Genomic DNA, 23,939 nt, shown 5'->3' on the forward strand with positions numbered 1-23,939 from the left:
GACCTGCTAACATGCTGCTCCAAAACATCATAGCATTGTTTAAATGTAGGGTAAAACTCAACCTACTGGACCACCAAGCATTCTCAGGCCAGTACTGTGAGGGTTACATGCAGAGTAAAGACTCCTCTGCACTGTCCTAATAAAATACCTTCAGATGAATAACAGTGTGACTTTTCCATTTCCCTTCTCAGCCATCTTAGTTTCCTGAGAAAGCTGGACTATGTTTATTTGAGAACATTTTAATAGCGTTCAACTGCCATCATTCATTTCACTCAGTGAGAGATGTTCATGCCCCTGGTCTAAGTTGGATTTAACTCAGATTCAAGAAGTGGCAACATAGGGTTTTAAACCATTGTACGTCCAATAACCATGGTCTTAATTTCAAGCAACGCGAACAGTATTGACCATCTTATTTTTAATGTATCTGATTCAGGGCATGGCCTAGTGCCATGGTCCTATGTAACGTTACTGAAATACCTTCTTCGACACCATACTACCCATGGTGTCAGCTGTGGCTCAGCTGGTCTCTGAGTCAGATGTTTGTCTGTTCAAATTCCACTCCGAAGACTTGAGAAAAAAATCTAGGTTGACACTCCACTGCAGTACTGAGGGAGTACTGCACTCTTAGAGATGAACTGTTAAACCCATTTGTCCTCTCAGATAATATTTAATATTTAAATAACTCAAAACATTGTGTATTAAGAATTCCTTCCCTCCCCCTTCCTGTCAGCTGGCAGCATATACCCTGACTCCGAGGAATTCATTTGGCACTCTTGCTTTTAGATCCTCTGAATGGGAAGCTAGTACAATCTACTGAAAGAGCTACTGGGCCCTCTGAATAGGAGTCTAATACCCTACTGTTGGCACTACCTGGGAATGGGGACTGAACACTTGAGGTACCACCGCCTCTAAGAGTGCATCATCTGAAACAATTGATATTTAAGAATAACTGCAAAGACTTATCCCTTTAAACCATGAAAAAACCCTTGTTCTAAAAATCTGGCCCTATGATCTTTGATATAAGCCAGGGCCTCTGTTTGGATCTTCCTGTTGCAGCTGTTGGATCTTACAAACTAGAGCCCAGTGCTCCACTTGTGTGCATCATATGGAGAGGCCACCTCACCTGAATGAATAGTTCAGACTTTGACCTATTGGGAGCTCATAATTGGTCTATCAAGAGCTCCTCCAATCAGTTGTGGCTTTCATTGCATTGGGTACTACTTTCTCTGCCTTCCTTCCACGCAAGGTAGAGTGCTACATGTAAGAATCTGGCTGCTTAACCCTCACCTGTTGTCTCTTGGTAGGGAAGTTAGTCCAGGCTGATTTTCCTCTTCACGTAGTGATTCACACAGTCAGTGCAACTGCTGTCAGAGCAATGAGGCCGGATGGAGCCTGAAATCTAACCTAATACAAAATGCAAATCATTCAACCACTCGGAACTAACGCTCATCCTCCATGGCTCCCTCCATGTAGTAGACAAACCAGATAGATGTTCCACCCCTACCACCCCTCCCCCAACCCAACCTCATAAAAACATAAGAAAGCACGAAATGAGAAGAGACCATTCGGCCCATCAGGCCGGTTCCCTCCAAAGAACATGTGCAATCTAACCTACTGTGGACGCCAACCACTTTATTTATATCTGGAGGGTACATGCTGCGCCCCCAACCCTCCCCTCCACAACAAAGATACACACATAGTCATATAAAACTCAAGAATAATCTATCCATTTGCAATGTTCCCTCATGGCCATTTCAATTCAATACATAACGTTCCCGTGGCCTAAGCAGCAAAGAAACCGTTATATTCCATTTAAATTCACTTTAATCCACACATATTCCCATAACTGACTGCATAATCCTTCACTGTTAATAAAACCCTGGCACCACATGACATAAATTAGTAGGGACCAATGTCATCTTGATCCCAAAAATAATTTCAGCTTTTAAAATGTTCCTCTAAGAAATTCAGTCTTAATTCCAATCCAAGTTTTAAATTTTAGGAACAAAAATAAGTCCAGTTGGCGAAGATCTTTTATAAACCCTTAAACGCACGTTCACTATGTCCCTGCGTGCACTATTTTCACAGAGATGTTCACCCTTTTTGAGTGTAACTGTGCTCTGGTACTAGCACTGTTCGTCGATTAAAGAATGGCCTGAAGTCAGGTGCAACAATAAAACGCCTTGGAAGTATGGCCCGGGCCTAAAGAATAGGTAACGAGTGAGCCTCGGCCTACTGCAGGGCATTGTACTCAAAGACAGAAAGAACAGGTTAAAAAGGTCAAAGGGCAGCTCTCTGGCCTGTCTACCCTCCCTCTTTAATGGAGCAAGTCCAATCTGAACAGATTGTGGGATGCATTTGTTCACTTTCCTAACTAGAATTACGATTTCACTACGTTGTCAGTGTAGAGGCCCACGTTCCTTGTGATATGACTGGGTTTGATGGACTTGAAATCTGCAGGGTCACTGTAAGGATGTTCAAATAGAGATAATTCTGTCCTCTTTCCATGCACTGTTATGAGGCAGGCGCTGTAATCGAGCAGTGGCGATGACGACTGCCTGGGAATGGGCAGGCTCAGCGTCAGCCTTGTGGTGGGGTTATTCTGAACACTGTTCTTCTTGGGATCCACGCAAGGTGAACCCATTGGTCCTTGGTCAATACCAATGATTGGGGAAGCTGTCTCGAGGCAGCTGCATTTCTGCTGGGGCTTCAGGGTCCGTGTGGCTCCGTTGGACGTGGTCCCATCTTTTCCACGGCTTTTCCTAGCATTCCCGAACAAAAGGGTGAATGGGTTGAAGGTGCCAGTGACTAGCTTGCTCTGGAACCCCAGCAGCTTTGGGATGGGGCCTGTCTCCGCTGGCTGTGCAGCCTGGTAACAGCTGAAGCACGGGGTAGAAGAGTAGGCGGACTTCACGTCCAGTGAGAAAGAGCGTTTCAAGCAGCTGGTGTGCGGCGTTTGCTCCGCTGAGAGGCGGAGGTCGGCGAGCCCATGCTGTAAGTCTGCCATCTTTGGAGGGCCCTTCCCAAAATTCTTGGGAATACTGCCTGCGCCATTGCCAGTTCCTTTATCCAAAAGGTCTGGATGTTGTCCTGGAATGATCTTGGTGGAAAATTGAGGGGTAAATATCTCTACGTCTTCATCGGACTCTTCACATGTCTCTGCCTGGGAGGTTTCTTCTGCTGGGGTGTTCCTTGGGTGAAGGAGGCTTTGCTTCGAGTGGGCCGGAGCCTGGATATGTTGGATGCTCTTTTCATATTCCACTAACTGACCCAGGAAGTTGAAGTTAGGAGATATTGATGGTCTTCGGTCCTTCACAAACCTGATTAAGGAAAACAATATTGTTCTAAACAAGACAATTACAAACAAAAAGCATTAAAAAAAAACCACAGAAGCTATTTGCCTCAGCATTTAGGCCTTCAAAACTGGGAGATGTGGTGCGGAAGCAGTCAGGGCCCCAACTCTTGATCTTTAACCAGGGATGCCTGCTAATTGGTGCAGCAGTCTGGATTTTGGGCAGGGGCAGGAGTCAACTTGGCTGTGACACCCTTCACCATCAATCAGCCTGATTGGTCATTTTTACATGGGTGAGGCAATGGAGATTTATATGTGACCACACCACAGCACGAGTTAGTATCTCGAGGACAGAATGCTGAACCTTTCGGGGCGGGGAATTGGGGACAAGGCACAGGCTGGAGAGATGCCATTCAGCCCATCAAGCCTGCTCCTTAGGAACAATAAAAACAGGGGACTGCGGTTCAGCCTCTCAGGTCTGTTCCGCCATTCAATTTTCATGGCTGATCTGCACCTCAACTCCATTCAACCACTGACACCCTGGCTTAACAAAAAATCTATCTAACTCAGTCATGAAAGTTTCAGTTGACCCACCATCCATCTATTGAGAGAGAGAACCCCAGAATTCAACAATTCTTTTGTAAAGAAGCACATCCTGATTTCGCTGCTGATTGTCTTTTAATTTCTCTCTCCCTATACTTTTCTTCATGTTTCTCAACTACTTTCCCTCTATCTCTCATTCCTCCTCACTATGAGGCTCTCCATTGCTCTCTCTAACTCACCATTGTTTCTTTTCTCTATCTTATTTTCCTGTCAGATCTGTGTCCCTGTCTCTCTCTCTCTCTTTCTCCTTTCTCCTTCTCCTCCTTACATCTTTCCCCATCTCTCTATCTTCATCTTGGTCACTCTCTCTCTCCCCATTTCCATCTCCCTCTCCTCTGAAGTACCTGGGTACAATCTCAGCATTGTGTTTTAGCTGATTTTCAGTTAACTTTTGGAAACTTGATCTGATTAAGACTGGACTAGTTTCACAAACTCAACTCTCAGTCCCAAAGCCCTGTCCTTGTCTCTCAGAATCCCAAGCTTTGCTGCTTCTCTTTTACAAATCCCCCGGAACATGTTCCTGTACCTGTAGGCATCGTCCAAAGAGAAATCCATTGTCCTCATGACATAAGCTATGGCGATCGCCGCAGACCGTGAGATCCCAGCCAAGCAATGAACCAAAACCCGAGACTTCATCGACCGCACCATGTCTGTGTAAAACAGGAAGTAACAAGAATATAATTAAGAAAGGAAGAACCAGCCTTGCATTTATATAACTGTCAGATCCTTGAGACATTCCAAATCAATGAAAGTGTAGTCACAGTTGTAATGTAGGGAGGTCCAACAGCCAACTGTGCAAGCAAGCTCCCACAAACAGCAATGAGATGAATGGCTGTTTTTGGTGCTGTTGATTGAGAGAGAGAGACATGTTGGTCGACACACTGGTCTATCCCCTACTCACCTTTGGAAAGTGCCGTGGGATCTTTCCCATCTTCAGAGCACTGGGTGGACCTGTAAAACCTTTGACTCCAAGGATGTTTGTGGTTCCTCTGCTGATCTAGTTGTTACAAAGACTCCCTGCAGATAGACGGTTCCAGGTCTGACCTCAGTGGGAGGCAGTGACAGGGGTGCTGGAATTGGCCACGTCGCTATTAAGGGAGGGAGAGGAAATATTTCTGCCAGGGCACAGCTCTGATATCCTCCATTATTGAACAGATGGTTGACACTCACCATCCGGGACCAAACTTGAAGAGCTTCCACCTGGTGAACCATGGGAGGGCAACTGGGTACTTGTGGCAATGGTACCCCAAAGAAGGGTCATTTTCTTGAGGGGTTACGCTGGGGCTGGGTGGGAATGCGGATTAAGAACCACAGCTTCTATTTATATAGCACTTTTAATACAGTCAAACATTCCAAGGTACTTCACAAGACAATTATCAGACAAAATTTGACATAAGCCACATGAGGGAATTTTAGGACAGGGTGACCATAAGCTTGGCCAAAGAGGAGTTTTAAGTAGTGTCTTAAATCAGGAGAGTTAGAGAGGTGGAGAAGCTCAGGGAGGGGATTCCAGAGCTGAGGCCCTTGGAGCTGAAGGCACAGCCACTAATAGTGGAGTGAAGGAAATCAGGGTTGCACGAGGCCAGAATTGGAGGAGCACAGATTACCCGAAGGGTTTCAGGGCTGGAGTAGGATACAGAGATGACAAGGCCATGGAGGGATTTGAAAACAACGATGAAAACTTTATATTTGAGCCACTGCTAGACCAGGATACAATGTAGGTCAGCAAGCACAGGGGTGATGGGTGTACGGAACTTGGTTTATGTTATTGACTGATCCCAGGGTGGATTACTAAATGTATATATGTCCTGTCTCTTAATCTACATTTCATACATCAACTCCTCACCTATAAATTCCACAGACTTGTTCAGCCAAGGTAAGAGACTCTCACAGTAGCTGTCGTTGACTGGGATCCGTAGGAAATGGCTGTCGGGGATGAAGGCGGGCTTTGGGCAGTTACTGCTCACATTCAAGATGTGTGTGATCCCATTCTGAACCATCAATTCCTGCAAGAGAAAGTCACACAGAAATCAAAAGCTATCCACCATTCTGCGCTACCTTCTTCCTCCTCGTACCATCACTGTGTTGAAATGAAGATTTATCTTCAGCTCGAACACATTCTTTCCCAGGGGTTCCAAACTACAGAACTCCCCAATTCTTATCTTCCAGCCCTTTAAGCTCATTTCTTCCAATGTCCCAATGTTCCAATGCTCATTCCAAAGATTGCCGGGCCAGGGAAGTAATTTAAAACAGGTCGAACAACAATTTTCCATCAAGTATTTTTGTCATGTACTGAATAACGTACAGTAAGTGTGCTGTGAATTATTCAATCAGCTATGCCTATGACTAACTTTCACTCCCATTGCTTGCCAGGTAACTATATCATCTCTTCTTTAAAGCTCAATAACTCTGAAGAAAATCCCATTCCCGGGTCAGCGACTCCGTTGGAATAATGCATGAGGCTCAACGATCTTGATTGTCCCTCTAGTCTAACAGTCACCAGTGAAGGTGCCTCTGCAATCTTCAGTGCAGTCCACTCCGCTGCCCATCTTTAAAAGCCTCCTCAAAACCTATTGCCTTGCACAATCTAACCCAACACAGGCTCCAATGCAACAGCTTAATCTTCTCAGGGAAAGTTCTCGACAACTGCCCCTTTAATCCCCAGAAGCGATCAAACAAAACTCCGGGATCTCCATAATCCAGTTTCAATCCCATTCCCAACTGGGGATCTCCATTCAATGCCCCACAGCAGACAATTTGCAGAACCCCTGGAGATCTTTTCCACTTCTGAAAACTCCACCAATCTTCTGCTGAATCTTGGGGAGACCCCCCCCCACCGAACCACCCCCCCTCCCACATAGGTTTTATTTCCAGATTTTTTTTGTTTTGAAGGTGGGGCTGAGGTTTCTCCCAGTCTCTGGTTTCACGTGAGGCTGATTGTTGTGAGCCTGCCCCCTCTGACTCTGCACCATACTAACCTTATTTAGAACATCATTCTGGGAGCCCAAGTAGAAATACGGGAGGATCTGAGTGGGTCCCATGTCACAGGTGGAGAGACACGGCTGTGAGATGCTGCTGGGCAGGGAGTAGCTTGACTTCCCTTCACACAAGCTGGGAAAGCAAGAGGAAAACTCCACAAAGCCCCCTGTGAAGAGAAGAGGATTATAGGGAAGGTAAGGCAAAGGGTAGGATAAGGGCATTTCATACTCTCAAAACTCTTCCACTCTTAATGCCAATGCCCCCTAAGCTCACAACCAAGACTCCTTGCTAACCATCCACCCCAAAGCAAAGTATTACAATTACCGCCGCAAATTTGTCACCGCGGATATTGGCTCCTTTCTGGGGTACAGTTCAGTGGGTGCCATGCTGTCTAGCTACACCCCCTCTAGAGCAGCCATCCTTTTTTTATTTATTCTTTCATGAGATGTGGGAGTCACTGGCAAGGCCAGCATTTGTTGCCCATCCCTAATTTCCCTTGAACTGAGTGGCTTGCTAGGCCATTTCAGAGGGCAGTTCAGAGTCAACCACATTGCTGTGGGTCTGGCGTCACATGTAGGTCAGACCAGATAAAGATGGCAGATTTCCTTCCCTAAAGGGTATTAGTGAACCAGATGGGTTTTTACAACAATCAAATGATAGTTGTGATCGCTGTCATCGTCACCATTACTGAGACTAGCTTTACATTCCAAATTTGTTAATTAAATTTAAATTCCACAAATTGGCGTGGTGGGTTTTGGGCCCATGTCCCCAGGGCATTAGCCTGGGCCTCTGGATTAATACTCCAGTGACATTACCATTATGCCACCACCTCCCCATTAAATTACAATTACTATCCCAAATTTGTCGCTGGAAATATTGGCTCCTTGCTGGGGTAGAGTTCAATGGGGGGGTCATGCTGTCTAGCCACACCCCCTTAAAGGATGATTTTTTTTGAACCAAGGCAGCAAATGTGCAGAGGCTATTCCACTATTGGAGGCATCACAGCTAAGCCCAACCCTGTCCTCAGTTGGTGCCCACGCACAAGCAATTTCTATCACTGATAAAGGTCAGGAGAAAGAACCCTGGCTGGTTGTTCTTCTGTAGCCCAAGATCATTGAAGCCAATGGGAAAATCTTATTATAAAATGAATGTTAACATTTTATGAGGCTGGGGTGGCACTGACACTGCTGGACTACTTGGCGAAGGCAAATTCGAGCAAAGTCCCATCTCCTGATCACCATCCAGCTAGACCTGCTGGAAAATATGTGCTTTTAGATGCTGAGCAAGTATGGGTGATGGTACCTGGCTCTGAAGCTCTCCTCACTGTCTGAGCTCACAGCTGGAGAATAGCCAAGGTATTGTGGACATAACTGCCACTTTTAGACTTGTAGCCTAGTGAGAGTCAACATCTTGGGGCAAGGAAGAGAGAACAATAGGAGGGATGAAAGAAAAGAACACAAGAGATATTTTGGAACTTTTTTTTTATTCATTCGCAAGTGGTGGGCATCACTGGCAAGACTAGCGTTTATTGTCCATCTCTGATTGCCCTTGAGAAGGTGGTGGTGAGCCTCTTTCTGGAACATAATGGAGTGGCTTGCTAGACTATTTCAGAGGGCAGTTAAGAGTCGAGCACATTGTTGTGGGTCACATATAGGCCAGACCGGGTAAGGAGAGTCCCTCCCCTAGAGAACATCAGTGAACCAGATGGGCTTTTAGGACAATCTGCTGGCTTCATGGTCACCATTACTGATACAGGGGGTCTTGTGGCGCAGTGGCAGTGCCCCTACCTCTGCGCCAGAAGCTCTGGATTCAGGTTTCATGCCAGGATTTGCTGGCCACAGAAGGAGCATTCATGACATAGATCAACAGACCGATAATCAGCCGGAAATCTTTCCACTCTTCCCAAAATGGGGAAAAAGGTGCTTGCGAAGGTATGCTGAACAAAATTACTGATACTAACTTTTTTTTCAATCCAGATTTATTCAATTAGCTGAATTTAAATTCCCCACATGCCGTGGTGGGATTTGAACTTGTGTTCTCTGGATTAGTTAATTCACACCTGCTGGGTTACTAGTCCAGTGACCTAATCACAGTGCTACCAGACCCACTTGACAGATACCATATGCTTTAAATCATACGCTGTACCTTTAAGAAAATATACATTGTTGAACTGTTTCTCCAGTTTTCGCAGGAGGACGGCAATGATGTCACTGGCTGGAGGACTCTTTGCTTCCTTTGTTTCTTGGTCATACAGCACCAGCTCCTTTGCTTCTGGGTCCTTTATCTGAGGAGTAGCAAGAGACAATGGGGCTCGAGCTAAAGATTTTCCTTTTTTTCTCTATTAACTTGCCCTGATTCCCTCTTTCCCAACCTGGCCACTGCTCCAGCCCACTCCCTTTAGGATTAGTCAGACATTCCTCCTGCCTCCAACTACCCTGCCCCCAGACCCTGCCGTTGGTCACTTGACACGTTCATAGTCATGGTGTCCAGCCTTCCCAAGGCCAATCAGAAAGCAAACAGACTCTACATAACAGAGTCTAAATCGTGAGAGGTCTGGACAAAGTAGATAGGGAGAAGCTGTTCCCATTGGTGGCATGATCAAGACTAGAGGACACCGATTTAAGGTGACTGGCGAAAGAATCAACAGTGACAGCAGGAAAACTTTTTTTACGCAGCGAACGGTTAGAATCGGAACGCCTGAGAGTGTGGTGCCTGAGAGTGTGGTGGGTGCAGATTCAATCGTGGCTTTCAAAAGGGAATTGGATAAGTATCTGAGGAGAAATGGTTTGCAGGGCTACAGGGAAAGGGCAAGGGAGCAAAACTAGCGAAGTAGTTCTTACAGAGAGGCAGCATGGACTTGACAGACTGAATGGCCTCCTTCTGCGCTGTAACCATTCTATGATTCTATCATTGCATGCTCGGATGGTTCTTACCTGTCTGTCAAATGGTAATTTTCCCTGCCCCGTCCTATGTCCAATACTTTATACAACTGATGAATGAAAATGTTCAATGTAAATGAGAAACATTTCTTTAATGCCTATTGGACCTTTTCTCCAGAGTTGCTGAAAGCAGTGGCTAGGAGACTAAGCTCCCCATTCCTGAAAATCCTGGAGGATTGGCAACCCTAACTAATATGTACCCAACCCATTTAAACATCTTGCTCCGTGTGAGAGGCAGACAGATAGAGAAGAAAAATAGAAACGATAGAGAGAAGAATAGGAAAGAGAGGGAAATGACCAGAACAAACCATTATTGTCGGGCTCGGCTGCAAGAGTTCTGCGAGTGACTCCCGGTCAGTTGTGATCTTCGAGGCGCAGATATTAACTGCGTTTAGCACATGCAGGATGTGGTAGTCAGCAACAGGACGACAGTCAATGACCAACATCTTCTCCTTCTGGCCTTGCAACATGGTTGCCAGCCGATTGGCCCTGATGGCTTTCACTGGCTTCTTGTCTCCTGCCATTAGGTTCTGGAGAAGAATGAATGTTAAAAAAAAAATCACTGTTTTATTCATTCTTTAACCTCCTCCATTCACACCCCTCTCCCCCCAATTGTTCCCTCATTCTCTCCTAACGACCTTGACTGAGCTTGGGCTCCCACTCTATTCGTCATGCATGTGTCTAAGCCGCAAGCATTGGCAGACTATTTGACTGTGTGGGGCATCACCACCAAGCACATCTCCACTCCTTATCGGAGCACGTTGACTGAGCCGGAGTCCAGCCCGCCAACACTAACCAGCGACCCCCTATTGGAAGGTGGAAGGCATGCAAAACATGTCTGCTTCAGTTAAGCCAGATGGGACAGGCTGTGTTGTGGCTGTGTCATTGCCCACCCCTCCCCCCCCCCAACCCACCCGCCGTGTCCTGTCTCATTTTGGGTCAAAGCTCGGGGCAGTGGACAAATTCTGAAGAAGAGTCATATGGACTCGAAACGTTAACTCTGTTTCTCTCTCCGCAGATGCTGCCAGACCTGCTGAGTTTTTCCAGCATTTTCTGTTTTTATTTAGGACAAATTAATCATTCTTTTGAGTTTTAAGTAAATTCTACTCAGCCCTACAACCCCCTGAGACTGCTGTGCTCCTCCAATTCTGGCCCCTTGAGCATCTCCAGTATTCATGGTTCCAACATCGGTGGCCTTGCCTTCAGCTGTCTTGGGCCCTAAACTCTGGAATTCCCTCCCTAAACCTCTTCACCTCAACACCTTGTTTTTCTCCTTGAAGATGCTTCTTAAAACTTAATTCTTTGACCAAGCCTTTGATCATCTGACCTAATATCTCCTTATTTGTCTCGGTATCAAATTTTGCTCCTGTGAAGCACTGTAGGATGGTCGACTACATTAAAGGTGCTATATAAATACAAGTTTTTGTTGTTGTTGTTGAAGATTCAGCGACTATCCTACAAACTGCAAGTCGCCAGTCATGTTGGCATGCCACCGACTGGGGAACACTCCCAGCTGGGATGGGAACATCGCTGGCTGCTCTTACATCTGGGACACTGCTGACACTGACACTTCTCAGTGGGAGTCCCAACACAAAACCCCCTTGTAGATATCTCAAGACGATGTCAAAGTGGAGCGATGGGAATAACTCCCAGATGAGTGCCCGATTTTATATTTTAGCCTCCCTCGAGAATCACAAGCGCTAACAACACTGCACACCGAGAAAGCACAATCTCTGCCGCACCAGGCCGAATAGATCATAGAACTGTTATCTGTGGCTTTTGACTAAAAAATAATTGAAAGCTAAAACAAAGACAAACAGAAATGAGCTCAACGCTCAAGTAATGGAGAAGATTGCTTTTCCAGTTCCACAAGGATGTGTAGCATTCCCATACCCTGTGCTGGCTCTCCTGAATGGGCACTGGTCCATGATTAACCATGGCTGAATGGGTAACACTCTCACCTCTGACTCAGTAGCTCATGTGCTCAATATTGCTCTGTCGTAGGCTGAGAACTCCCAGTGCAGTACTGAAGGAGCCCTGCACTGCTGGAGGTGCCATCTTTCGAGACGAGATGTTGAACCACAGCGCCCTCTCGGGTGGGTATAAAAACCCCATGGCACTATTTCAAAGAAGAGCAGGGGAGTTCTCCCCAGTGTCTGTTAAACAAACCACCCAGTGTGCAGGACCTGTTGTGGTGTCGATATGTATATAATAAACTCTTCCCTGTGTATTATTCTGCATGGAATGATTATGCCTAGGCTGGAGTGTCTTATACTCCGGAAACTCCCTCTCTCTGTTGCCCACCTCCCACTTCTCTCCACGAGAACCCCCTCAGATATCAAGAATCTCCTGCCGCCTAATTCTGTTCAAAGTAAACATTCTAAGTAAGGTTAGATTCAGGAGACTGGCATGGATTTTAACAAATCTGAAAATTCAGCACAAAATGTGTGCCACAGTGCCTGTGCAGCTGCTGGTTTCCATCAAGGCTATCTACTTTAACCTTGTTTCCTTTCTCTTTCCTCACGCCTTTATTATCTTTCCTTCTCCAAACGTTTCTCTATTTTCCTCCTAAACGCTGTTGGATTGATGGCTTCACTAGCCCCTGGTGGTCACCTGTTCTATATTTATAAACAGAAAGCGCTTATTTAACATCTTTCATGACCATGGACATCCCAAAGCACTTTGCAGCCAATGGAGTACTTCTGAAGGAAACCTGGCGAGCAATTTGCACACAGCAGGCTCTGAAAAGCAGCAATGTAATAATGACCAGATGATTTGTATTAGTGATGTTGCTTGAAGGATAACTATTGGACAGGAGACCGAGGAGAACTTCCCCCCCCCCCCCCCCCCCACCCCACTCCCACTTCGACATAGTGGCCATAAGATCACTTGGCGTTCACCTCAGAGGGCAGACGGGGTCTCGGTTTAACTCTGAAAACAAGGCATCTCCCTCAGTCCTGCACTGAAGCATTAGCCTAGATTATGGTGCTCAAGTCAGATCATTCTTGCACAAGAAAAATTCTAGTCTCCCCCTTTGTGTTCGTGACTCTAATCCCAAATTGATGTGCCCCTTGTTACCCACTCACCATTTACCTGCTCAAATCCCTGCGTGATTTTCGAACTCTTTTATTAAATTTCCCCTTACCCTGCTCTACTCCAGTCAATATACCCCTTGTATTTCAAATCTGGCATTTTAACTACATCCTGCTGCTCCCCCCTCCCCCCCACCCCCCCCTATATAATCTCAATCTGTAATTTACCTCTTCTTCAGCCTTTAGTCCTCAACCCTGCAGGCAGTATTGTAACCAATATCTTGCATACATGCACTATCACCTCTTTGCTTTTGTATTCTGTGTGGAAAAAAAAAAGCAGGATCCACTACTTTATATTGCCTTGTTCCACCTGCAGTCCACCTTTTACACGATTTAAGAGAATGAAAATGTTTTCAGCTGATTTCCACTGCATCGCACTTTTAACCGTATTGGTGAAAGACTGAAATCTTAAAACAGACTTTCCAAAATGCAGCTCTCCATCTATCGGCGCCAGGCACCTTTAAGACATCTGGGCAAATAATTACATCAAATCGATTCAATATTTAAAACACGGAAATTGACCGCAGAGCTGATTTCACGGAAGAAAAATAATAAGGAACTAATACACATAAGTTTTATGATTTATGACTTTTTTTTTAAAAAAAAAGTTGCCATGATAACAGATAATGGATCATAATTAAAAAAAAATGATAACCAACAGTCCCTGCAAAATGCGTCTCTCCATCTCACCGTTACGGATTTTTTTTCGCACCTTACACATTAATGCAATGGTAAAATTAATTCTTAGCTTCATGTCACGATGCAAGGCTAACAGAATTTCGTCGGGTTAAAACCCCATTGTTTTTGATGCATTTCCACACCTGTCATCACAATGGTAAAGGGTTTTTTTTTTTGCTGTTTGTTTTTGCAAATATAAACTCACCTTTTTTTTAAAAAAAAAATATATATATATAAACCTTTCTCCTTTTGCAGGTATTTTTTTTTAAAGAATCTTGTCGGCGGCAGCTGGCTTTGATGTTTATCCCCGGCGTCTGCAGGTGAAAGCGGGTCCTTGCACCATGCATGCAGGATGCACACACATACACACACACATATACACACACACTCTCTCTCTGTGTCTCTCTATAACTCAGTGAAATAGCGTCAATCTAACTCCCCCCTCCCTCTCTGAACACAATGAGGTAATGTGGTTAAAAATAGTTCAGGTACAGCAAATATGTCATCTCTGACCAATAGCAGTCTTTCCCCTTGTGTTGTTTTTTTCTAACTGATGTCAGGGGTTTTTATATGTCGAGTCCTCTCTCTCTCTCTCTCTGGGATATGCACAGGGACATGGATTTAAAACACAATCCATCAGATGGACAATCAGAAGCAAAAATGTTGGGGGTGGGGGGGGTGGGAAATGAATGCATCCCACACATCTCCCTGCACCATTTATTTAGGATCAGTCTTTCTGCTGGTGGACTGGTGCCTGATCTATTGTTCAATCGCCTCGCCAAATTACAAAACATTGTTCCTGCTTCTCATTGTCCCTGTTTGCAAACTGCCTCTCCTGAGCATCGTTTATAAAGTGAATCTACAGCGCCTTTGCTCCACCTCAGGACGTCCCAAAAAAGCACTTTGAAGCCAATGAAGTACTTTTTGGAAGCGTAGGCGCTGTTGTAATGTAGGGAAACGGGGGCAGCCCAGTGCGCGCACAGCAAGATCCCACAAACAGCCACGTGATCAGGACCAGATTAAAAATGTTTTTTTAAGATGTTGGTGGAGGGTTAAGTATTGAACGAGGCACTGGGAGAACTTCCCTGCTCTTATTCCTCGACTAGTAGCCGAGGGATCTTTTACATCCATCCGAGAAAGCAGAGATGGGGGGTTGTGGGGGCCTCAGTTTAATGTCTCAACTGAAAGACAGCACCTCTGACAGTGCAGCACCTAGAGTTTGTGCTCAGGGCTCAGAGGTTGGACTGGGTTGTGAAAGGCACTATATAAATGCAATTTCCCTTCTTCCTCATCAAAGCCAGAAGGGAGCGAATGGCTGTTTTTTTTTACACTTTTGACATATGAACAATGACATGTGAAATTAAAATTTGCAGGGCTATGGGCAAGACCAGGGGAAGTGGTACGAATTGGACAGCTTTTTTTCACAAAGAGCTCCACAGACAGGATGGGCCAAATGGCCTCCTTCTGTACTGTGTGAATCTTTCCCTGCCTCCCAGTCTGTACGGTGTCATCAGCCCTGTGGCCTGGCCTATCTTCAGGTTTGAGGCTGAACATGACTTCTAGGAGCCCCTTTCCAGTGTGGGTGATGAGGGGAGATGCCCCTCGCTAGAGGTCCACATGTTGGAGTAGACCACCAAGAGTGAGAGCCCTGGCTGACCCTCCCCTCCCTCTCCCTTGGCCGAGACGCAGTGCAACTGCTGCCCAGGTTTAGATCCGTTGGAACTGCACACAGCAAACTAAGGCATAGAGTTCCCAGAGGGTGGTCGGAGTGGGGGGTGGAGTCAATTTTAGCCAAACCTTTGTGAGATCAGTGGTGAGCAATGTTGTAAAACCAGGATACAAAAGCGGAATACTGCAGATGCTGGACATCTCTGAAGTAAAACAAAACCAGGAAATGCTGCAGGTCAGGCAGCATCTGCAGAGAGAGAAACATCGCAGGTCGAGTGACCTCTCATCAGAAGTAGACCCGTACTATTCTGCTTTTGTATCCCGGTGTTACAATGTAAACAGAGTTAACATTGCAAGCGGAGTGACCTTTCATCAGAAATAGACCTGCAATATTAACTTTGTTTCTCTCCGCAGATGCTGCCTGACCTGTTGAGTTTTTCCAGCATTTTCTGTTTTTACTGTAAAAACCGGGATTGCATCCGACCCCGTGGGATTCCTGCCTGGCAGGAATTTAAAATCACTGCCCCTAATCCTGGCTTAGTACCAGGGAATGGTGCCTTTACCCAGTGGACCTTAAAGGGAAGAGTATAGGGAGTGATTCCTCTGTTTGCTGTTATGTAATTTACTATGAAAAGTATCCTGGTAATACTTTGTGCATGTCATATCCCCAAGGTCCTATCTCATGCGGTGTTGTCAAGTAAACAGAAAAACTAGGTCATTGAGTAAATCACCAGCTCACAATTAACAGTCTGCTTTCACAAGTAATATTCTGTCGAATGATGTCAGATCCCTCGGGCTGTTTACACAGAGCAGGGCAGATTATGATTCCTGGCCAATGTGGAATCTCCCACAGCAGGATCGGCGATTTGACACCATGCTGGGATTAGGAACATGCCCTTGTGCAGCGATTGAAAAGATAGCACAATGCAGAGATTAGAGACGTCATACCATGGAAGGATTGGGACTATGCAGGGATCAGGAAAACATTCGTTCAGTTTTGGTCTTCAGATTATAGAAACATTGGAACAGGAAGAGGTCATTTAGGCCCCCAGGGCTGTTTCTCCAATCAATGAGATAATGGCTGACCTGTGACCTAAAACTCCATTGTGCCTGAGATCCCTTAAATACCCATTGGTTAACAAAAAGCAATCAATCTCAGATTTAAATTTAACGATCGATGTAGCATCAATTGCCAATTACCTGAACAGGTTCCATTTTGCTAAATACAAAAGAATATATTAACGGAGGAAGCCCGGGGAGAGCGAAAAGGCTGATTTCTGAATTTAGAGAGCTGAATCATGAGGAATTGTATTGTCCACTTGGAGGATTTTATTTTATTTTTTCATGGAATGTGAGTGTCACTGGCTAGACCAGCCTTTATTGCCCATCCCTAATTGCCCTTGAGAAGGTGGTTGAGCCATCTTCTTGAACTGCTGCAGTCCATGTGGTGTAGGTACACCCACAGTGCTGTTAGGGAGGGAGCCAGCAACAGCAAAGGAACGGCGATATATTTCCAAGTCAGGATGGTGTGTGGCTTGGAGGGGATATTGCAGGTGATGGTGTTCCCATGTATCTGATGCCCTTGTCCTTCTAGGTGGTAGCAGTCGTGGGTTTGGAAGGCGCTGTCGAAGGAGCCTTGGTGAATTGCTGCAGTGCATCTTGTGGATGGTACACACTGCTGCTACTGTGCATTGGTCACCGAGGGAGTGAATGTTGAAGGTGATGGATAGTGCCAATGAAGCAGGCTGTTTTGTCCTGGATGATGTGGAGCTTCTTGAGTGTTGTTGGAGCTGCACTCATCCAGGCAAGTGGAGAATATTCCATCACTCTCCTGATTTGTGCCTTGTCAGGAGGTGAGTTATTCACCACAGAGTTCCCAGCCTCTGACCTGCTCTTGTAGCCACAGCATTTAGCCACAGCTCCAGGATTTTGACCCAGTGACAGTGAAGGAACGGCAATATATTTCCAAGTCAGGATGGTGTGTGTCTTGGAGGGGAACTTGCCGGTGGTGGTGTTCCCATGTGACTGCTGCCCTTGACCTTCTAGATTGTAGAGGTTGAAAGGTGCTGTCACAGGAACCTTGGGAGTTACTGCAGTGCATTTTGTGAACGGTACGCACTGTTGCCACTGGGTACCAGCAGTGGAGGGACTGAATGCTTAGCATGGTGGATGGGGTGTCATTCAAGCAGGTTGCTTTGCCCTGGATGGTGTCAAGCTTCTTGAGTGTTGTTGGAGCTGCACTCATCCAGGCAAATGGAGAGTATTCCATCACACTCCTGACTTGTGCCTTGTAGATGATGGACGGGCTTTGGGGAGTCAGGAGGTGAGTTCAGCATGGCGGGTAGGTCAGGTCGAGTTACCTGGAATTAAAAAAGTAAATGCCTGAAATACTCAACAGGTAAGACATGATCAGTGGAGAGCGAAACAGAGTTAACGTTTCAGGTCAATGACCCTTTGTCAGAACTGGAAGCACCATCTGCAATATTTTGATTTTGCTTTTGAAAGGAATGGGTCTATAAGCTCTGTACATCTAATAAGCGATCAATAGTATCTTATTGCAAATTTAAATGAGCAGCAGGTAACTTAGGTACTTTCAATGATCTCAAGGGTGTTGTTTAGTCAATAGTGCTTTTACAACGCCTCCAAGTCTAATATTTCCCTAAAATTTATATTACCAGAGTAATGTTTCATCCTTTCCATCATCGAGCTTACTGTTTGCTGATATTTTGCTCGTCCATCAGCTGGTGCTCTTATCATCTTGTTTTTTACACAGTGTTCAGAAAACATTCTGCACGTTAAATTGCTAAGTTTCTGGTTAGAATCATATAAACTACAGCACAGAAAGAGGCTATTTGGCCCATATTGCCTGTGCTGGTTCTTTGAAGGAGATAGTGATGCTTAGTTCTACACTTCAGCCTTTCACCTGTAAACCTATAAGTTCCTCATTCTCAAGAACCTGCCCAACTCACTGTTAAAATTATTCATGGATTCAGCCTCCACTACCTTTTCAGGTAGAGTGTTCCAGATTCCGCCAACTCTCTTAAGTGAAAAACACTTCTCCGCATCTTTCCTCCAGGTCCTTTCTCAATGATTTTATGACATCTGGTTAATGACCCACTCACCACAGTGTTCAGTTCTGCGGCTTTCTTTGTGTAGCTTGTTGCAAAGTAGGTTTGGATGAATAAGGCCAGTCAGCCTCTATGATCTTTGCTTTTACACTAATGCCCCTTTAGTTTAACTTCTGAGAGATTGACATGTGAGAGATTCCAATCTGTCTCCCTTATCCCAGCAGCAGATTCCTGGATCTCCATTTTTTTGATCCTGAGTTCAGCTTCCAGCTCCACATCTTGCGGGAGCCTCACCACATTTTCCTTAACTTTAATCCCATCTTGGCTCAGCTGGCCATTCACCAGCTTCTGATTCAACAACAGCGACTTGCATTTATATAGCACCTCTAACAATACCAAACATTCCAAGGTGCCTCACAGGAGGGCGATAGAGCGAAATTTAACATCAAACCACATGAATAATTATCATTAGCAATATTAGGTCAGATGACCAAAAGCTTGGGTCAAAGAGGTAGGTTTTAAACAGTGTCCTAAGGGAAGGTGAGGTAGAGAGGGCGTTCCAGAATTTAAGGTCTTGGCAGCTGCAGACATGGCCACCAATGATGGAGCAATTAATAATCGAGGATAGTCTAGAGGCCCGAATTAGAGAAGTACAGAGAACTCACAGGGTTGTGAGGCTGGAGATGAGGAGTGGTGAGGACAACAGAGGAGTTTTTTTTGGATGTGAGTGTCGCTGCCTAGGCCAGAATTTATTGTCCATCCCTAATTGCCCTTGTTCCGAGGGCATTTAAGAGTCAACCACATTGCTGTGTGTCTGCAGTCACATGTAGTGCAGACCAGGTAAAAGTGGCAGATTTACTTCCCTAAAGGGCATTCAGATGGGTTTTTTTTAACAACAATCGCTTCACGGTCATCATTAGACTTTTAATTCCAGATTTTTATTGAATTCAAATTTCACCATCTGCCGTGGTGGGATTCGAACCCAGGTCCCCAGAGCATTACCCTGGGTCACTGAGGATATTAGTCTAGTGACAATACCACTATGCCACCACCTCCCCCAAAAACAATTTGAAAACAAGGATGAGAATTTTTAAATTGAGGCATTGTTTAACTGGGAGCCAGCGTAGGTCAGTGAACACATGGGTGATAGGGAAATGAGACTTGGTGCAAGTTAGGACACAAACAGCAGAGTTTTGGATGAAGTCAAGATTATGGAGGGTAGAATATCAGCCAGAAGTGTGTTTTAATAGTCGAGTCTAGAGGTCACAAAGTCAGGGATGAGGGTTTCAGTAGCAGACGAGCTGAGGCATGGGTGGAGTCAGATGTTGTTACAGAGGTGGAAATAGAAGTGGACTTAATGATGGTGTGTATATATGGTCAGAAGCTCTTCTCAGGGTTGGATATGACACCAAGGTTGCGAATAGCCTGGTTCAGCCTCAGACAACTGCCAGAGAGAAAGATGGAGTGGGTGGCTAGGGAGTGGAGTTTGTAGCAATGCCAAAGTCATGACTTTGGTCTTCCCAATATTGAATTGGAAGAAATTTCTGCTCATCTAGTACAGGATGTCAGATAAGCAGTCTGATAATTTAGCAACAGTGGAGTAGTTAAGAAAGGGGATGGCGAGGTAGAATTGGGTGCCATCAGCGTACCTGTGAAAACTGTGTTGGGCATAGTTCGGTAGGTCTTTGTAATCTTAGGTATTTCAACGGTAAGTATTTATTAACTACTAGAAACTATATACATAGGCTCAGTTAAGGTCCAGGCTAGGAGCTGTCTCCATGCTTGCTTCTACACACGGCTCTCTCCAACACTACACTGACCCCTAGGTGCAGGTCATATGTTCTCTTACACCACTGTGTGGGCAGTACAGTACTCAGTCCCATGTTAACCCTTTATGTGCTACAGAAACTGACTCTGTGCTTTTGGATGATGTCTCTGAGGGGCAGATACAGATGAGAAATAGGAGGGGGGGCCCAGGATAGAACCTCGGGGGACATCAGATGTAATGATGCAAAAGTGGGAAGAGAAGCCTTTGAAAGTGTATTCTGGCCACGATTAGCTAGATAAGAATGGAGCCAGGTGAGAGCAATCCAACCCAGCTGGATAATGGTATGGTCAACCGTGTCAAAGGCTGCAGACAGGCAGAGAAGGACAAGGAGGGATAATTTTCCTTTGTCACAGTCGCATAGGATGTTATTTGTGACTTTGATAAAAGCGGTTTCAGCACTGTGACTGTGGCGGGATGGATTCAGACATGGGGCAGAATTTTACGCCCCCATTTCGACGGGGACGGGGCCATTATAAACCCCACTGACGACAGCGGGAACGTAAAATCCCACTGTCGTAAAATTCTGCCCATGGAGTCTGGGAAAAGATGGGAGGAAATTAGATTGGATATTGGAAACGGAAAGGGATTTGGCGAGGGAAGAGAGGTGGTGCAGTTGTTTGCGAGGACGTTGGGGTTGAGGGTTGGTTTTTTTGAGGAGAGGAGCGATAACAGCAGATTTGAAGGCGAGGAGGACAATATTCGAAGAGAGGGAACCGTTAACAATATCAGCTAACATGGGAAGCACGAAAGGAAGTGGGTGGTCAGTGGGTTCCCTCTAACCTGTGTGGCCACGAGAGCATTCAGACTGAGCGCGTCAGCCCCTCTCAGTTACCGCGTGTTCGCGGCCACACAAAAAGATTTCAAAGGAGGTGTGCACTTAAACAAATTGCCTCCGTGCTCCCAAAATAATTCAGATGGCACGTTGGTCTGCAGTTTAGCGGGAATAGGGTCAACAGAGCAGGACGCGGGTCTCATGGATAAGATGAGCTCGGAGAGGGCATGACGGGTGAGAAAATGGAGAAAGGACGAGGGCAGGGGAGAACTTTAGAGAAAGTTTGGCTTGTTGGGCTAATGGAAGGAGCATTTGCGACCCTGTTCAGATTCCCAATGACAAACGCCTGTCCATTTCTCCGCTTCCCTTCCTTGGGATATAGTTTCTCAGGCTGCAAGAACTGTCAATTTTCTTTGGAACAGAGGAGACTGAGGAGAGGTTTAATTCAGGTGTGTAAGATTATGAGGGGCCTAGAGAGGGTGGAAAGGAAGGGCATATTCCTCTTAGCAGAAAGCTAAATAACTAGGGATGTATAGATTTAAAGCAATTTAGCAGGAGGATTAGAGGAGAGTGGAGGAAAATATTTTCACCTAGAGGGTGGGGGGGGGCTCTGAAACTCACTGCCTGAAAGGGTGGTAAAGGCAAAAACCCACATTGCATTTAAAGAACACTTGGATATGCATTTGAGGGGCCATAATCTATAGGGCTAGGGAGCAAGGGCTGGAAAGCGGGATTAGGCTGGATAGCCAGCACAGAAACAATGGGCTGAATGGCCTCCTGTACCATACATGTTCCAAGTTTCAGTAACTTACCCAAGTGACTAGTCTTCATGTGTGAACTGAGTGAACACAGGGGGCCATTTAACCATGTTTGGCGTCATAATCCTGGCCAAGTCTGTCCCTGTCCATTGTCCACATGCATGTAATTTCTGGAAGGGATTTCTCGTCAACAGTTACAAGCAGGAGCATCGGCGGATTTTTCCACAACTCAGGATTTCTGCGGTAAATTTTTACACGTCAATTCTTGCCTGTCCTGGAACGGCCTTTATTTGTTTAAACTGGGTAATACTCACGCTCAACCTGTGATTTGCAAACCTGCTCTTTTCATCCTTTTCACAACTTTCCTGCCGTACTTCTCTAGTTGGCCAGAAGGTGTCACAATTACTGCACAGTGCAGCAGAGCAATCTCCCTTCACCATCAGGGGGTGCCACCCTAGCACTGTTGGCTCCATGCCTGCTCTTCAAGAAAAGGGTTTGGTGCTTTTTCAAATGCATTAATAGCTCTCCAGACACTAATTGCAAACAAATTGTCTTGCAGCACTGAGACTACGAGTAAACATGCTTTTATATTAAAGCAGTGCATCAGGCAGCAGGTGTGTGGTCCTCTCAACAGCCAGTTCTGCTTTTCTTTCACACAGTATACTTTATTCATAACATTAATCAAAGTACATTACATAACAGTTCCATTTTGACATTGCGTAAGGTGCAATACTGCTTAATTTGTTCAACACAGCACACTGCACCCTGCGACGTCTCACTACACTTACACTTACACGTTGTATTTACAATATACATTTACATTTCATGTCAAGCATTCTCTGGGTGCATACAGCCTGAAGGTACCAGTCCCTCATTGTACTGTGGCTAAAAGGCCTTAGACAGTAAAAATTTCTTCATGGTGCCTTTGTGGAGGCTGACCCAAGCTTTAGCACGTATAGTCCTGGACCTTGGGAAGTGCCAGTCCGCAACGCTTGGTTGTGGACAACTCTTGCACTGTAAGACCACGGGCAGACCAAAAACTGTCTTTCACCCAGTCGATGGTCCTCCTGTGGCAGTTGATGTTTGTCTTGGTGTGCATCCCTGGGAACAGCCCGTAGAGCTCAGAGCCCTGCGTCACGGAACTGCTCAGGATGAATCTGGACCAAAAAAAAACACTGCATCTCTCTCCAGACCTTCTTTGCAAAGGAACTTTCCACAAAGAGGTGGAAGGTCTAATTTGAAGCCGTATGACCAGCAGGGAATTCCTAGAATTTGCATTTAGCCCAACTGGATTGGACAGCTTTTATGCTTTCTTGCATTTAACTTTATCTCACTGTATCACAATAACCTTATATTCCTTTCTCCCTCACACACCAGCCTGGATTCTATTAAAACAAGGGACCTGGGTGTCCTTGTTTTTAAGTCACTGAATGCTGGTGTGCAGGTGCAGCAACAATTAGAAAGGCAGATGGTATGTTGGCCTTTATTGCAAGAGGATTTGAGTACAGGAGTCTTGCTGCAATTGTGTAGCAGCTAGATAGCTGCTTCTTAATGCATCCCATGGCAGGATTATGAATTGCTGTTGTCACTTGGTAGTACAGAACTTGAGTATTGCTGAAAAAAAAGGGACATTTTGTCAAAGCTTTTCGTCTTGCACTTATCAGGATAATTCACAAGGATACCAAATGTCAGGGAAAACAAATTTATACAAATGTATGAGAAGAGGGTGCTGATTCATCTCAGTCCTAAATGACCTACCTCTTATTCTGTGTCCCTTGGTTCTAGAGCTCCAGCCAGGGGAAACATCCTTCCATCATCTACCTTGTCGAGCCCTGGAAGAATTTTATATGCTTCAATGAGATCACCTCTCATTCTTCGAGACTCTACAGAATACAGGGCCAGTTTCCTCAATCTCTCCTCATAGGACAATCCCACCATTCCAAGAATCAGTCTGGTGGACCTTTGTTGCACCACCTCTATGACAAGTAAATCGTTCTTTAGAAAAGGAGACCCAAACTGTACACGATGCCCCAGGTGCGGTCTCACCAAGGCTCTATACAATTGCAGCAAGACTCCTGTACTCAAATCCTCTTGCAATAAGGCCAACAGACCATTTGCCTTTCTAATTGCTTGCTGCACCTGCACACTAGCATTCAGTGACTTAAGAACAAGGACACCCAGGTCCCTTGTTTTAATAGAATCCAAGCCAGTTGATGAAGTCAAAACCAAGACACAGAGCTGTTCTTTACTGAGAGAGCTTAT

At 45.4% G+C, this 23,939-nt stretch overlaps 2 protein-coding genes across 3 annotated transcripts in view; both read right to left on the minus strand.

Annotated features, from left to right (window-relative positions):
* Nucleotides 1–23,939, minus strand: part of LOC144669307 (carnitine O-palmitoyltransferase 1, liver isoform-like) — a 534,090-nt gene that overhangs the window by 77,596 nt on the left and 432,555 nt on the right. The window lies entirely within an intron of this gene.
* Nucleotides 1,625–13,982, minus strand: LOC144669299 (dual specificity protein phosphatase 8-like). 2 transcript variants are annotated; one of them, XM_078531650.1, is made up of 7 exons: nucleotides 13,789–13,982; nucleotides 10,122–10,343; nucleotides 9,020–9,158; nucleotides 6,874–7,040; nucleotides 5,742–5,901; nucleotides 4,422–4,545; nucleotides 1,625–3,320 (listed from the first exon to the last, which is right to left on the minus strand). In XM_078531650.1, exons 2-7 carry the CDS (start codon nucleotides 10,335–10,337, stop codon nucleotides 2,381–2,383), a joined length of 1,746 nt encoding a protein of 581 aa, XP_078387776.1. In that variant the 5' UTR covers nucleotides 10,338–10,343; nucleotides 13,789–13,982; the 3' UTR covers nucleotides 1,625–2,380. The 2 variants fall into 2 exon arrangements, with proteins under 2 accessions (XP_078387776.1, XP_078387778.1); XM_078531652.1 differs by lacking the exon at nucleotides 13,789–13,982 and adding an exon at nucleotides 11,775–11,888.

The sequence above is a fragment of the Cetorhinus maximus genome, chromosome 29 (assembly GCF_964194155.1).
Source record: "Cetorhinus maximus chromosome 29, sCetMax3.hap1.1, whole genome shotgun sequence".
In the NCBI taxonomy this organism is placed as follows: domain Eukaryota; kingdom Metazoa; phylum Chordata; class Chondrichthyes; order Lamniformes; family Cetorhinidae; genus Cetorhinus; species Cetorhinus maximus.

Coding starts and splice junctions, on each gene's coding strand:
- LOC144669299 (XM_078531650.1), bottom strand. CDS start 10,337: ATGGCAGGAGACAAGAAGCCAGTGAAAGCCATCAGGGCCAATCGGCTG. Junction 5,902..6,873: donor AGAATGATGTTCTAAATAAG/GTTAGTATGGTG, acceptor TTTCTCTTGCAG/GAATTGATGGTTCAGAATGG. Junction 3,321..4,421: donor TCTTTGGACGATGCCTACAG/GTACAGGAACAT, acceptor TTCCTTAATCAG/GTTTGTGAAGGACCGAAGAC.